The sequence below is a fragment of the Neoarthrinium moseri genome (genome assembly GCF_022829205.1).
Source record: "Neoarthrinium moseri strain CBS 164.80 chromosome Unknown scaffold13_Wmoseri_CBS_16480, whole genome shotgun sequence".
NCBI classification, from domain to species: domain Eukaryota; kingdom Fungi; phylum Ascomycota; class Sordariomycetes; order Amphisphaeriales; family Apiosporaceae; genus Neoarthrinium; species Neoarthrinium moseri.
Window position 1 is genome coordinate 1 of NW_026055127.1, and position 16,084 is coordinate 16,084.

General features: G+C 52.2%; 3 protein-coding genes across 3 annotated transcripts; 1 reads left to right on the top strand and 2 right to left on the bottom strand.

Annotated features, from left to right (window-relative positions):
• Window positions 1–544: 544 nt before the first annotated feature.
• Window positions 545–5,508, top strand: JN550_004598 (uncharacterized protein; the record flags this gene model as incomplete). Its single annotated transcript, XM_049316132.1, has 10 exons — window positions 545–1,127; window positions 1,185–1,636; window positions 1,699–1,795; window positions 1,855–2,342; window positions 2,406–3,001; window positions 3,057–3,408; window positions 3,457–4,027; window positions 4,110–4,483; window positions 4,544–4,730; window positions 4,808–5,508. 10 exons carry the CDS (start codon window positions 545–547, stop codon window positions 5,506–5,508), a joined length of 4,401 nt encoding a protein of 1,466 aa, XP_049173219.1.
• A 1,148-nt stretch (window positions 5,509–6,656) lies between these two features.
• JN550_004599 (uncharacterized protein) lies at window positions 6,657–8,425 on the bottom strand (the record flags this gene model as incomplete). The annotated part of the gene is made up of 5 exons (XM_049316133.1): window positions 6,657–7,431; window positions 7,489–7,627; window positions 7,682–7,740; window positions 7,801–8,259; window positions 8,313–8,425. The coding sequence occupies 5 exons, from the start codon at window positions 8,423–8,425 to the stop codon at window positions 6,657–6,659; spliced, it is 1,545 nt and encodes a 514-aa protein (XP_049173220.1).
• Window positions 8,426–11,547: 3,122 nt separating this feature from the next.
• JN550_004600 (uncharacterized protein) lies at window positions 11,548–15,936 on the bottom strand (the record flags this gene model as incomplete). The annotated part of the gene is made up of 4 exons (XM_049316134.1): window positions 11,548–11,587; window positions 11,649–11,719; window positions 11,879–12,034; window positions 12,106–15,936. The coding sequence occupies 4 exons, from the start codon at window positions 15,934–15,936 to the stop codon at window positions 11,548–11,550; spliced, it is 4,098 nt and encodes a 1,365-aa protein (XP_049173221.1).
• Between the last annotated feature and the right edge of the window lie 148 nt (window positions 15,937–16,084).

Sequence of the window (16,084 nt, forward strand, 5' to 3'; positions counted from 1 at the left end):
GCGGGGGGGATCAGTTGCCTATGCACGAATCACGATTCAAACCTGCCGCCTGCCGTGTTATTAGACTTGCGCTCGCTGTAACCTCCTTTTCCATTGTGCTAGGACTAGCTCCCGCCCAAGCGCCACTCCCGCGGGGCCCGATCGTTGACGCAGCGCCTCGGTGTCGACGAGTCTCGATGGCACAACAGAAGGCATAAATTATCGCATGTAATACCATATTAAAAACAAACAATAATGGGACCTTTAAGGCAGTTGAACCTTTCCGCTAGACTTTGGTTGAGAGGCGCAGCAACCATTAGTCCTCACTGCCCGTTTTCAAGGACAAGCCCCTCCGGCCGGGGCGGTCGGGGGCCGCGGATTTCCTGGGTACGTACCTAGGTAGCTGTAGTGCTTTCCGGCATGCAAAGGCCGTCGGACGGCCGTACGAGAAACCAACGCCGTATATATGTAATAAACATTACTGCAGCGAGTGCTCTTGTTCGCTAAGTGGTATGCCTGTTACTGTGCTGTATCAGTTCCGTCTTCCTCATACCTGGGCGACAAGATGACGAGACTAGACGACCGTGCTGGTCAAGTACACGACGGCAGCCAGCAAGCCAACGATACGAGAGCGATGGGAAGCCCATTGTCTGGGGACATAACTGCAGAGATTAGCCAACTCGCCCGGAGGTTGACTATGGAAGCGAACTTTACCACTTCTACCCCCAACATCCTGAAACCAGAGCCAGACAGCGTCCTAGATCCGCAATGCCCAGTCTTTGACGCCCGAGCCTGGGTGAAATCTTTCGTCGACCTCTTTGAATCAGATCCCAATAGTGCTCCGTCACGGAAGCTCGGAGTGGCCTTCCGCAACCTGTCAGTCTCTGGTAGCAGCACCGGAGCGAAGTACCAAAGCAGCGCGGGCAATGTACTTATTGACGCCGTCTCGTCCTTGGCTGGGTGCTTTGGACGTAACGCGCACGAGAAAGAAACTCAAATCCTGCGAGACTTTGAGGGTGTCGTGAACGAAGGGGAGCTCCTGCTCGTTCTGGGGCCTCCAGGCTCTGGGTGTTCAACCTTGCTCAAAACGATCGCCGGCGAGACGGCAGGACTACACCTGAGTGCGGGCACTGAAATCAACTTCCGAGGTAAGAGACCATGTTCAATTCGAATCTGGCAGCTAGACCTAACCCGTTTATCCGTAGGAATCGGCACTGAGTATGTCAGATCGCGTTTTCGGGGCGATGTCCTATACAATGCAGAGGTGGATACGCACCTTGCGCACCTTACGGTAGGCGAAACCCTCACATTTGCAGCTCAAGCCCGATCTACGCAGGACATGCCGTCTGGTATCAGCCGTCAAAGCGTTAGCAACATGCTACGAGATGTTGTGATGACTGTTTTTGGCATTTCCCATACATTCAACACCCGAGTTGGCGATGACTTCGTCAGGGGGGTCAGTGGTGGCGAACGCAAGCGTGTTAGTATTGCAGAAGCTGCCTTGACAGGCGCCCCACTGCAATGCTGGGATAATTCAACCCGTGGGTTGGACAGTGCGAACGCCGTCAAGTTCTGCCAAAGCTTGCGCTCCCAAGCAGATTATTTGAACATCGCCGCGCTGGTGGCCATCTACCAAGCCCCTCAAAGCGCCTATGAGGTAAGTATACAGAGTTGTGTAACTACTGAGCTACATCACAGGAATTGTTCTGACTTTACTAGTTATTTGACCGCGTAATTCTTCTGTACGAGGGAAGACAGATCTATTTTGGCAAGGTTGGAGAAGCAAAACAGTACTTCGAAGAACTAGGGTTTGAATGTTTGTTCTCTTTTCCTCATGACTCCAAAGACTTTCCGTATGTCTGACAAAATGACTAGGTCCTGATCGACAAACTACACCCGATTTCCTCACATCTATGACGAGCGCAAATGAGCGACGCGTTCGACTGGGTTACGAGCACCTCGCTCCACGGTCAGCCGAGGAGTTTGCCGACAGATGGCAAAAAAGCAAACAGCGACACGAATTGCTGCAAGAGATCGAGGACTACCAGCTGAAGCATTCTCCCAGTGACAGACTGCTGGAATATAAAGTATCCCGGAGCGCTGAACAAGCAAGGGGCCAGCCTTCCAGATCTCCGTACACGATATCATATACTGAGCAGGTCTCACTAAACATTTGGCGCGGTTGGCGGCGTCTTCTTGCAGATCCGTCATTCACAGTTGCCTCATTGTTCTTCAATCTGGTAATAGCACTGATGTTGGGAAGTATGTTCTACAACCTCAAATCAGATTCATCCAGTTTCTACTACCGTGGCGGTCTCGTATTCTTCTCATTACTTTTCAACGCATTTGCGAGTCAACTAGAGGTTGGTCCTATCTATCTAATCAATAGTCGTATGAGTATGACTGAACTAAATGTCCCCTAATAGGTCCTGACGGTATACGCGGAACGCCCGGTAGTCGAAAAACATCATAAATACGCCTTCTATAGCCAGTCGACACAAGCAATCGCCAGCTACTTGTTGGACCTTCCTTACAAGACGATCAACATGCTAATTTTTAACGTCACGATATATTTCATGGCCAATTTGCGACGCGAGGCTGGCAACTTCTTCTTCTTTTGCCTTGTCTCGTACCTTACCACGTTGGTCATGTCATCCATATACCGTACGCTGGCCTGCCTGACGAGAACCCCGGCTCAAGCTATGGTCCCTAGCGCCATTCTGAGTCTCGGTTTGATCATTTACGCTGGCTTCTGTATTCCACCCAGCTATCTCCCGGGTTGGTCTGGATGGATGAACAATATCAACCCTTTGTCGTACGCCTTCGAATCGCTCATGGCAAATGAGTTCCACAACAGACTGTTCGAATGTGCTTCAATGGTCCCTCAGGGCCCTGGGTACGGGAATCTTCCATCCGACTCCCAGATATGTTCTGTGGTTGGCGCAGAAGTTGGGGCGACATCTGTCAACGGTGACAGATACATTGGCCAAGCCTTCAATTACTATAATTCGAATAAGTGGAGGTATGCTATTCTTTGTGGACTCTCAGAGATATGTAGGCTTTCTAACTTGACATAGGAACGTGGGCATTCTTGTGGCATATTTGGTTGGCTTCTTCATTGCCTATGTCGTCTCGGCCGAGTTCTCAAAACCACCCATGAGCAAGGGGGAAGTGTTAGTGTTTCGAAGAAACCAGGTACCACGCAAAGCTCAAAACGCGGAAATGGATGATGCTGAATCCCAGCACTCATCAATTCCCATGGCCGTTATCAACGAGGAGAAACCTAGCGGGTCTATCAATCTTACGAAGAGCACATCGGTTTTCCACTGGGAGGATCTTTGCTATGATGTACAAATCAAGAGCGAAACACGTCGAATCTTGGATCACGTTGATGGCTGGGTCAAACCGGGAACATCAACTGCACTCATGGTAGGCCAATAAACCCTATTTTGCTGATATCGAAGTTAACAATTGCAGGGCGTCTCCGGTGCGGGTAAAACAACTTTGCTCGACGTGCTGGCTACTCGTGTCACGATGGGCGTCGTGTCGGGTGACACTCTCATCGATGGCAAGCCCACCGATCCTTCTTTCCAGCACTGTGTCGGCTATGTGCAACAAAGGGATATCCATCTAAACACAATGACGGTCCGAGAAGCTCTCCAGTTCAGCGCGGTACTCCGCCAGCCGGCAACCTTCTCACGTGCAGAGAAGCTGGCCTACGTCGAAGACGTTATAGCCATGCTCGACATGCAGGAGTTCGCTGGTGCCGTGATTGGCGTTCCCGGCGAAGGATTGAACGTGGAGCAGCGCAAGCGATTGACGATCGGAGTTGAACTCGCAGCACGCCCCGAGCTTCTTGTTTTCCTGGACGAGCCTACTTCCGGCCTTGACTCGCAGACGTCTTGGTCAATTTGTGACCTTATTGAAAAGTTGACCAGCAGTGGCCAAGCAATCCTTTGCACTATTCACCAGCCGTCTTCCATGCTCTTCCAGAGGTTCGACCGACTCCTCTTGCTCGCAGCTGGAGGGAAAACTGTATACTTTGGCGGTTGGTCATCCCCAATGCTACCCATTATTTATTTCCTTCTTTTCGTCGAAATGAAAAGTGATCTAACAAGCTATCTTTGCAGAAATTGGTGAGAATGCTAGAACACTGATTCAGTATATGCAACGAAGTGGTGCTCTAACCTGTCCACCCGAGGCCAATCCTGCAGAGTGGATGCTTGAGACCATCCAACCACCAGCTGACGGTTCCGCTGGTATTAATTGGTTCCAATCCTGGAGGGATTCGCCTGAGTATACCGCGGTTAAGTCTGAGCTCGCGCGTCTGAGGGGTCGCTCTGCCATCGTTTCCGAGGATTCTCGAAATGAAGATCCCTCCCAGCAAGAAGAGTTCGTGACATCATTCTGGGTACAGCTCTGGGAAGTCCTTCTTCGGACCTCAAAGCATTTCTGGCGGTCACCAACTTATATATGGTCCAAGATAATTCTCGTTTCCATCTCGGTACGTCGCCGCTGGACACCCCAAGTCGAGTCCAGCCATGCATGCTAACGCTTTGTTCAGTCTCTTTATCTAGGTTTCAGCTTCAGCGCCAATAACTCCATTCAAGGCCTACAGAACCAACTATACGCCATATACATGTTCTTGGTCTTGTTTGGAAATATCAACGAACAGATTATGCCCATGTTCGTACCGCAACGTGATCTGTATGAGGCGAAGGAGCGGCCATCGAAGATGTATCGATGGACAGGTAAGCGGCGAGCCGGTTTTGCCCTCATTTGGGCCAGTGTGTGTGAATCAGCAGAGCTAATCACGGACTTTTCACAGCATTCCTCCTTTCTAATATATTTGTCGAAATTGCTTGGAACACCCTCATGGCGGCAATCGCCTACTTCTGTTGGTATTATCCTGTGGGATTCGTCCAGAATGCTGGTTCAGATGGGGACGAAGTGGCCATCCGCGGTTTCCTCGTTTTCCTCTTCATGTGGAAGTTCATGCTCTTCACCAGCACCTTCTCACACTTCGCCATTGTCTGGATCGAGACATCAGAGACAGCTGGCGTGCTTGCCACTCTGCTGTGGATGTTTTGCATATCCTTCTGTGGTATTGGTGTGACACCTTCCGACCTCCCGTCGTTCTGGCAGTTCATGTACCGTGTCTCGCCCGCCACATACTTAGTTAGCGGGATCATGTCGTCAGCTCTTTCTGGCGGAACCGTTACGTGCTCAGTGGAGGAAACACTACACGTCAACCCGCCTACCACTAACATGACCTGTGGCGACTTCCTCGGCCCGTTTGCCGAGGCAACTGGCGGTATTGTGCTGAATCCCATGGCGATGGAAACTTGCTCCTATTGTTCGATTGCCACCACAGATGGTTATCTCGCACGATTCGAGATTTTCTACGCGGACAGATGGCGAAACGAAGGATTACTCTGGGTTTATATATTAGTAAATATTCTGTTGGCGCTCGGGCTTTACTGGCTTTTCAGGGTTCCCAAGGCTAAAGGTTTGAAGCGAGCGAATTGATTGCAATTGAATAGGCAACCAGAGGAAAGCGGCAGAGAAAAGTTCGGCGAATTTTTACTCAGCATAAATAGTAGCATCATTCAGCATCGTCAATCATGACCACGTATGAGAAACCTGGAACGAGTTGAGATTCACCTCCATCTTGTAATCTTCGCTGACCATTAACTAAATTGACCACAGACAATGTAAACATAACTAGGGAGGCTAATATTATAGAGTGAAGTGAACCATTCTTCAGTTGGGCTTTGAGTTTCGAGGTGCAAGTTCTGATCACCCTATTGAACATACTGAGCTATTCACTCCGGGATCAGTGAATCTAGCAAGTTGATTAACCTTGACCTCACTCTTATTATAGACGATCGTTTGAGTATCGAGAATTCACTGCTGCGTAATAACATATATTGGGAAAACCTTGCCCAACACAACGTACTTGCAAACTACTGTCGTAACCTCAAAGGACATTTAAACCCATAGCAACCATTACGTTTGATGCCGCCAAACCCAAAGATCACCATAAAATAAACAGTCGCATATCGCACTTGAACATAGCCAGCATGTGTGGCGGTAGACTAATCATCACACGATGCAAGTACTGCAACCGAGAAATAGGGCGGGGCTGGGACACCTACCACTTTGACCCAGTCCTCCCAGACAAGAAGACACTATGTACACACCAAGAGAATTACTCCGACAAGTGCCCATTTCTCTGGAGGAAGTATATAATGGAGCTAAAGGATGGGATTTGTAACAGGTGCATGCAATATCTCCAGCAGCAAGAAATGCAAAGCCAATAAGGCAGGTATTATATGTGGTTGAAGAAGCCACAGCACTCCCACGATACTTGGACGGTTTGTGAACCCCCTTAGCTTCTCATGATTTAATACAAATCTGTTTCTCTTGACTTAAGACCCATTTCTGAGTTATCTCTTCTTGTCTCTATGTGCGTGTGTGGCATGCTCTTCGATTTTGGGTCGATCTCATCATATACTGAAACACATCGCTTTGTCCATTTAGTGATACCGACCGAGGATCTCTCAGTATCTGGTCGGGCACTTCATTGCATCCTCAGTAAAACATATTGATTGAGTTATCATAGAAGAGGTATTTACCTATTTCACCCTGCCAGAAAACAGGCCATGATAAGATAATCAGACTTTCCACCGCAACAAAGTGAAACTGTGCCTTTCGAATACGAACTTCTTGGTTTCCTCTCCCTTGACTCTGGTTTCCATGATCTTGATGGTCTCATTGCCCTCCTTATTAACGTCCTTCAAACTGTAGCTTTCACCGCCGACTTTGAAGACCTGTATGTCTCCGGATGCTGGTGCCACACCGGACAGTTCCGTTTCAAAACTATTCTCTTCGTCGACATTGACCACTGCAACATTCATCCACTCCCCATTTACGGCTGCGCTGACGTCGAGTTTGGGTACAGTGCACGTGCTCTCGATCCACTCTGGGTTTGTCTTGCCCTTATACGCCCCGGTGCGAACATGGACCGCGACCGACTTTCCATGCATGTACTTCATGAACAGAAGCAGAGGCCAGTAGGTAGTTTGCTTGCAGATGCCGGTCGGCGAGGTCATCAAGGGTGAGATGACGTTGACGCTCTGCGCTATGGTAGCCATGCCGAGATCCTTGGCATTGCGAATAAAGATGTTCAGCCAGATGGCCACAGCCAGCGCGTCCGACAGGTTGTAGAGCTCCTCGGCACCTTTGTCTCCAGGTGCCCTTTCCGAGTCCCATACATTCCATTCATCGAAGCAAATTGTCGGCCTGTGGGCAGTTCGCGGCCCAGTGCTGATTTTGCTGAAATCTGGGAAGGGAGTCAGATCGATCTCGCATCGGGCGAGGTCGATTAGCGCTGAAGTGATCTGAATAGCACGTTCTGCGGCATAGGGGCCTGAAATGTTAGGATAGTGACTATGGGGTGTATTAGGAACTATATTTCGAGTGTTTAATCAAAGGAACAATCCTTACCTGGAGTCGCCATGGTAAAAATGGATAGAGTGCATGTCGATGTAGCGTGAGCACTCCTGCAGCACATAGCGGTCCCAGTCGGAGCAGCCGTCACGACCACACAGAATCAACTTGATGGACGGATCGAGAAGTTTCAAAGCTGAGGAAGATTAATATTGTTTCTCGATAGAGCTGCATAAGTGTCTTGACTTACCCTTGGCCCACTGGATAGCCTTCTTCGCATAATCCTCTTTGAGGTTTTGTTCAACCTGCCTGCAAGTAAATTAGATTAGCAATGAACTGCGCAAAGCCAATCATGGTCGATTCACTTACCAAGGACCCCAGACTTCATTACCCAGAGCCCAGTACTTCACGTTATACGGCTCCGCGTGACCGTTCTTCCTTCTCAAGTTGGCATAGTAAGTGTCCTTGTCACCATTGCAGTACTCCAGCCAAGCCAGTGCGTCCTCAAGAGTTCCAGTACCCATGTTCAGGCAGAGGTATGGCTCCGTTTTCACGAGTTTGCACCACTCCATGAACTCATCGGTGCCAAACTGGTTTGACTCGATTCCATTCCACGCCAACTCCGGCCTCTTGGGCCGGTTCTCCCTGGGACCAATGCCATCCTGCCAGCGGTAAGTTGCGACAAAGTTACCGCCCGGGTACCGCACCACGGGAACCTTCAGCTCGTGAAAGCTCTCGATTACATCCTTCCGGTACCCTTTCTCGTCGATCAGGCCGTTCTTGTTATCCGGGTCATAGATGCCGCCGTAGATGCAACGACCCATGTGCCTGATGGATGTCAACTCAGATTGCTCCTCAAAAGACCCGTTAGGAAGACGAACTCAGTGAAACCTCCATAGATCAAAGGGTCGATATCGGCGATTGTGTGGGTGGGGTTCAAGGAGATGAGAGGGGCCTTGGCCTCCTCGTCTGAGAGGATCGTGAGAGTCGTCATCTTCCTTAAAACCGCCTGGGAAAATAGCTTTCTCTTCAGGTAGTGAACATATGAATAAAAGTTTACAGACAAGTCAACGAGCCTTTATTGAATTGCAACAGCCTCAGTCCCCCTCGAGCGACCTGACTTGGCAGCAAGCAGCAATCGTATTGGCGCGCATATATAATAGGGAGTGGGGGTCTCCACAGGGAGCACCCCAGTGTCATGTGAAGCTGCCCGCAATTTGTCCACCGTTCACAGTCAGCGTTCGATTGGCGCGCGGCACCTAGCTCAGCTTGATTTCTGAGCTAACAGCCTTGCAGTGGGTCACCTTGCTTCCGTTTCTCGGCTGCTCTCCGAGAGGGACTCCAGTGGTTCTCTCACCTGAAGAACAGCCCGGACTGTAAGTGCTGCACGTATAGTAATATCAAGCACGATGGGAGCAAGGTCTCACCCGTGCACCTGTACATAAGATGTGTTCATTGCGGTACGTGCCTGGGTGCCACTAAGCGTTCGCATCGAAATCTAAGATCGGACCTCGTTAAACGGATTGACACCAACTGGATAGAATCGCACTTGCTTGGCTATACGTATCTTTCGGACAATAGTGTACATGTGAGCGTTGCAAGGGGTATGTCGCAGTGTGTCATGGTTTTTCCCATGGCTGCCTTTCATTCAACAATACATCACCGATGATGCGAGGATCAACCCAGGTGCCCAGCTCAAATGATAGATGGGGAGTGAGGTACAGAAGAACATGTAGCCGACAAATCTGAATCCGGGATCCTCCAGTGTTTACATGACTTTCACAGAGACGTCCAGCTTTGTTCTTCAAAGTCAGGCCTTTGAGGCATGGTAGCTGGATGGTAGGGTCGAGATTCCATCAAACCCAAGGGCTCCGAGCCACCTGCCTTATGTCTCCTTGTGGTGTGGTCATTTTGGCGCGACTCTGCGAGTAGTTTTCCCGTAGCAGGTCCATCGTCGAGAGACTTGTCTGCAGTCGGAATCCACGACTGGTTATGTCGTTAGTTCCAACGGAATCCTAATGCATCGATAGGTGTCGGGCTCATCAGTTTCTCGACATAAGCCCTTCTTCGTTGCCGTCTCTGGGTCTCCACCGAGACGCTGTTGCTCAGCATCGAAACACGCGTGTCCACGTGCCTCTCCGCGATTCTACGTGCGAAGTATCTCAACAATACCCCGTGAAGGTCGAACGTTGACACCGGTGGGAACGGTATGACCTCTGGTCTTTGATCATGTCTGTCAGCACTCCGTCGTTGCTTGAAGCCAGATGTACATCTCTCTGGCTGCCCTTAATATCGGAAGCTTTCACCAGATCCACTATGTGGAAGACGATTTCCGCTCTCACATCACATCCGAGACGGGAAAATGCCTTTCTCGCGAGAGAGTCCCATGTCTGCGGCCCGATCCGGGGCAAACACAACGATTCTTCGTTGTGCAACCGCATGTCATCCGCTGCAGCTTTTGGCGACAAGTGAGTGACATCGACTTGCAGTGTCGTAGGGGCCATGGGCGCTAAGAGTATACTTGTTCGATGCCCAGCATGGATAGCCGTTGATTTCGGTATTGAGGACTCCACGTATAGCGGCAGGCGCTGGTGAGATCATCAATCCTGCCGACGTTGGAGTCCTACTCGATCGCTTGGTCCGGTTTGGCGTCGTTACAGACCGAGGTGCTGAGCGACCTCAGCCCCCGTATGCCTCAGATGGCAACGGGGCAGCATGACAATCGCGATTTCGGTCTTTGTGATTCAGCCTTTGCCATGGGTGTACACTCTCTAGTGTTCTGGGAAAGGGTATGCCGGGCCTGTATACGCCTGGACATGACCAGTCCGGTCAAAGTTGGGATCTAGCGGAGTCACGGCTACACGGCCCAAGTGTTTCAACCCCATATGCCAGTGTACCTGTATCGCTCTCTGTGGAGCATGGAGGGAATCCACACCACTGGATGGGTCGGAATCCATGCCATGCTTGATAGGTCGCGGCCCGGGTCTTTGCCGGGCTTGGAGATCAGGGAAGTTCGACTTCACGCGGCTCTCGCTAGCCGGACGAGCTGTTTGCACAAGTCTGCTTGCCTGCTAACATAATATATCGGAAGATGATGCAGTCCGACATGGAACAGAGAAAGCTCACAACCAAGACCAGCTCTTTCAAGCCGGGAAAAAGGTAAAAACGACCCTCGAGACAACGGATCAATTGACCCCAGTCTTCCGCTGGACCAGTAGCTCAGACATTATGTCCTGCCTAATCTGGGCTGCAGTTCTACTGCGTTACAAACATAATGAAGAAAGCCGGAAGGAGTACAGGGAACCGTGAAGTGGCAGGAGAAATGAAGCAGAGGTGGAGAGGGGGGTGGCCGTCTTATCAATTCGGGATTCTCAGACTCCATAACGATTGCTCCGCTTGGAAAGTCAAAGGGCGGTGTGATGTTTGAAAGAGACCTTACACTTCGTGACCTGCGACATGGAGTGTCCGGAACAAGCAGTCTCGTAATCAGGGACATGGTTATCACAGTACATGCCGGCGTCTCAGGCTTTGATCGGCAGGAAGAAAAAGGGTATCGTGCATTCTCAACTAAGGCGTAATCATAGAAATATAATGAACAATCATCCATCCCGCGCATCAAGCCAACGGTATCGTGGGTTCCGCTTCTAACACACCGCCGGCTCCTTGCAAACAAGGCGAACCGCACCAGAACGACTGCTCGAACAAACAACACACCAGAGGCTGCGTCTGGTCTCACTTGAAGATGAAAGCCTGAATGTACACCGACCCAATCTGCATAGGGTATCTGCATTACCTCCACATCAGGCACCGAGCCAGATCATTTCTCTGCAAGGACCCGCTCCATAAGACAAGAGTGCGGGCCTCGCTGATCGAAGGAAATACCAGTCAACGCGAAAGGGGTATATACACCATGGGAGACGAACAAGACACGAGTATATGGCAAGCTAAAGAAACAGCTGAGACGCTGGAGAAAAGCGGGTATTAATTGGAGCAATCAGCTGCAGGTAGCTAGCAAGTATCTGTCGATTGCTAGTCAAGGTCTGCAGGCGGGAAAACACTGAGCTGGGTATATGCAGGACGAAGGGAGAGGCAGCTAAGCGGCGGCTGTAAAGCTGACTATTGGCGCGCTAGATGATCCGTCATGGACTTCATCATGCTATGACGGTGAAGTAATTAGCTTCTAGCCACAATCGACATGTCGATTATTGAGAGCTTACCGCTTGTTCTTCTCGTGAAGCTCTTCGTCCATTTGGCGTAACTGCTGGACGGTCATACTAGCTTGTGCTAACTGCAGATCATATAGTCAGTACGGGATGTACAAATGAAATTTGGTAACAGTGGGTCGGACGACGGGGAGGGAGAACATGAACGGGCAGGTAATACAGGAGTCCGTGCAAGTATGTGTAGCAACCTGTATACAAGCTCCAATTCAAGGGGTCCTGCGTACTGAGGCTACGGCAACTGAATATGGATCATCGTCCTCACCTTCCGCCTCGGGAGGTTCCGATTTCTCAGTCGCGCTATCATCGTTGCTGTCGGATGGGGACTTGGCAAATCTACTAGCTGCCAGACCGCCACGCTTCGCGGGGGCTGCCGCATTTGCCTGCAATTTATTAGCATCTCCTTGTAAGTGAAAAAGAAAGTTAGCTAGGTCTGGATTTGGGGATCACGAACCTTGGCCTCAGCAATCTCGGCGTCCTTAACCTTCAATTGGGCTTCCATTTCGGCGAATCTGGACTTGATACCTGCAGCCTCCTTCTCCACGGCTGCGCGCTTCTTCTGTTCCTCCTCGACCATAGCGGTCATGCTCTCGTACATGTCATGGTAATCAGATTCATGACTCTTCAACTTGGCGTCCGTGGCATCCCTGTGGGCAGCCAGCTCCTTCTTGGCAAGCTCTCCATCTTCGGCTATGCTTTGGAAGTGTTCCTGGATTGACTGGTACTCCTTGACCTTGGCATCAAGTTCCGCTCGGAGAGTTTCAAATTGCTGGACGGTGGCCTGCTTTGCCTCATTAGCAGCAGCTAGGTCAGCGGCGTGGTTCTCGAGCAAGGTCTTGTGATCCGTAGCCCTCTGCTCCTTTTCGTCCAAGAGCTGCTGCTTCTCGGCCTTGAGAGCCTCAAGCTCGCTCAGTGACTTCTGCTTCAGCTCCTCAAGCTCCTTCTTGAGCGCATCCGCAGCTGAAGTATCGGGCTTCTGGCTCCTGATGGCATCCAGCTCGGCTTCGAACTCCACGTTGTTCATCTTGGCCTCCGCAAGTTGCTGCCTAAGCGCATCGGATTCCTCCTGAAGTTTAGCGAGTTCGGAGCTGGTAGCCATGGCTGCCGTCAACTTGGACTGGAGCTCTTCGGCTTCTGCCTGTGCCTTGGCCAAATCTCCCTTAGCAGCAGCGAGCGCCGATTCGTACTCCGAGGAGGAAGACTGGTGCTTTGCCAAGTCGGCAGCCGAGGCAGCTAATCTGCCCTCGTGCTCTCGGGTAAGATCCTCAATGGTCTGGATATGCTTCGCTTCGAGGGCCGCGATGGTTTCAGAATGCGAACCCGAAGCCTCCCGCCGGGCGGCGTCCAACGACTCGGACTGCAAAGTAATGAGCTTCTCGACTTCGGCGGAGTGAGCTTCGTCGCTCTCCTTCTTGAAAGCCTCGAGAGCACTGGCGTGGGTTGCGGAGGCGGCAGCCAAGTCTTGCTGGGCTTTTTCAAGAGACTGCTGCAGAGCTGCGACTTGCTCCGCGTGGGTACTTTCACCTGCAGCCTTGCTTGCCAACTCGGCGTCGTGTGCAGCCTTCAGCTCAGCAATACGGGATTCTGTATCCAGGTGTGCCTTCTCTAGCGACTCCTTTAGTGCTGCTAGCTGTTCGGCGTGCGCACTCTCACCAGCAGCCTTGTTTGCCAGTTCTGCCTCGTGTGCAGCCTTCAGCTCAGCCACGCGAGAATCGGAGTCTTGTTGTGTCTTCTCGAGTGACTCTTGTAGAGCTGCAAGCCGTTCGGCATGAGAGCTCTCCCCTGCAGCCTTGGTAGCCAACTCGGCTTCGTGGGCAGCCTTGAGTTCGGCGATGCGAGAATCAGCGTCTTGTTGGGCCTTCTCTAGTGATTCCTGCAGGGCAGCCAGTTTCTCTACGTGTGTGTTCTCGCCTGCGGCCTTGCTCGCAAGTTCCGATTCGTGCGTGGCCTTTAGTTCTGCAATACGGGAGTCCGAGTCCTGGGTGAGCTGGTCAATTTGCTCGGCATGCGCTGCATTTAGCGCCTCAAGTTCCTTTGTTAGGGCAGCTACGCTTTCGGCCTTCGACAACTCAATAGCTTTGGCATGGTTGGTCTTCAATTCTTCCAGCTGCGACAAGTGGGCCTCCTTGTCCGCAGATAGGCCGCTCTTCGCCGATTCCAGATCCATGGCGTGGCTGGCTTGCAGAGCATCAAGAGCTTTCTGATGCTCTTCTTCCTTGGCAGCCAAGGCGGCAAGGGCAGCCTCGTGTTCCGCTTTCGCTGCTGCAAGTGCCTCGTCGTGGTTCTTTGTCGCATCTGCATGCGTGCTGGTGAGTTCCTGAAGCTTAGCAGCAAGCTGCGCATGAGTGCCGGTCAGTTCACCGTGCTTGGCTTCAAAGTCGGCCAGGTTAGTTGCCACCTCCCTGTGCTTCGCTTCAAGGTCTGCGTGCGTTCCGGTCAAGTCGGTGTGTTTAGTTGTAAGATCGTTATGAGTACTGGTGAGCTCATTGTGCTTTGCCTCCAACTCTCCATGCTGGACTTCAAGATCGTGAAACTTGCGTTTGAAGTGAGCTTCTCCTTTCAGGTTCTCAATCTCGTCTTCGTAGTCCTTGGAGATCGTCTTGAGCTGGTTCTCGTGTCTTTCAACTGTTGTCTTGTGCTCCGACTTCATCTTCTCAAGTTCCTCGAGAAGATCCGAATGCGAAACAGACGCAGCCTCTGCCTTGCCGAGTTCCTCCTTCAAAGTCGTGAATTCGGCCCTTACGGAGTCCAGCGTGGCCTGGGTCTTCTCCATGGCCTCGGTGGCTTCCGCAAGTTTGGCCCTCAAGTCTTCGGCCTCGGCTTGTGAAGCGGCCAGAGTTGCCTTGTCCTGTTCAGCAGTCGCCTTGAGCTCGGCAAGCTCGGCCTCCAAGGCAGCAAACTTGGACGAAGCGGCAGCGTCCTCGTTCTCTGTCGCTGCTTCCAGCTCGCCGACCTTCTTCTGCAACCCTTCGTTGACGGCTTGCAGATCGGCCAGGGACTTTTGGACATCAGCCAGCGCAGCTTGGCTCTCACTGGCATCAGCTTCTCGAGACGCCTTGAGGGCCTCTAGCGCCGCCTGGTGTTGCTCGTCCAAGGATTTCTGCACCTCTTCGAGCTTCGCAGCGTGCTCCTCCGAGGCCTTGGCCAATGCAGACTCACTCTCCTGGAGGCTGGCATCCCTCTCGGCCTGAAGTGAGTCAATCTTACTCTGCAGGTCGGTCAACTCGCCACTCTTGGCTTCTTGAGCAGTAGTGACGTCGGTGAGCTGAGTCTTGTGAGACTCGAGCTGTTCCTCAGCAATTTTCAGCTTCTCGAGGGCCTGTGTAATCTCGGCACTGAGGGCCTCCTTCTCAGAGGCGTGAGTAGACTTAAGGGACTCGACCAACTCGTCATTGTTTGCTTTGTCGGTGTCACCAGCAGCCTCCCCACCCTCGGCGCCGGACTTGATCTTCTCCTCCAGCTCAGTAATCTTCTCCTGGGAAGAAGCGACTTGCTCCTTGAGTGCCTCCACCTCGGACTCCTTCTCGGCCAGCTGCGACTTCAACTCCTCGACAGCCTTGGCAGACCCGGCGGCCACGGTCGTTGTAGACGATGTAGAGGGCCGCGAAGCATGTCTCGCAGTTGTCGTGCTAGAGGCCGTGGGTCGGGTTGCTGTCGACGTAGATAGACGGCTGGTCGCTGTTCGAGTAGCCGGGGTAGCGCTTGCGCTCGTTGGCTTCGAAACCGTGCTTGTTCGGGGCGAAGCAGAGGTTGTCGAGGTCGCGGGCTTTCTGGCTGACGCAGCAGTACCAGAAGTAGCGGTTGTGCCCGCAGGTCTCGTGGTTCTGGCTGCTGTGGTCGAGGTGCTCCCCGGCACGACCGAAGCGCGACGAGCAGGGCCGCTGATAGAAGCACTGCTCTTCTCGCTCTCCGAGACGGAGGGTCGCGATCTGTGGCCAACAGCCGGGGTGGTTCCTGTCGCCGTGGGCTTTCTGACGGTACTTCCGGCAGGCGGTCGAGTCGGAGGCTGCTTAAGTCCGCTGGTTGGCTTGGTGGCCGCGCTCGAAGTCGTCTTGGCAGCCGCGGTGCCAGTGGTTGTTGGGCGACGGACGGTGCTTGTCGTGGATGCGCCCACCTTCGCCCTAGGACTGGCAACGCTCGGGGGCTTGGAACCGTTTGGGGCGCTCTTCCTGGGAGTAGACGCGGGCGAGGCGCTTGCGCCAGTGCCTGCGGTGCCCGCCGTCTCCTCGCCCGAGAGAATCGACTCCTCGCGGTTGACGACCTCGAAACCCTCAGATTCCGACATGGCGGTCTATGAAACGATGATTACAACGAACTTGTACAGGGACGGCTTCCGTTGCTAATCGGTGTATTCAAACGTATCCTTGTATGTTCCTGAGAGTGAGTCCACTATCAGCGTCAAGCAATGTACGTCGTCGGTCTGGCGAATGTGC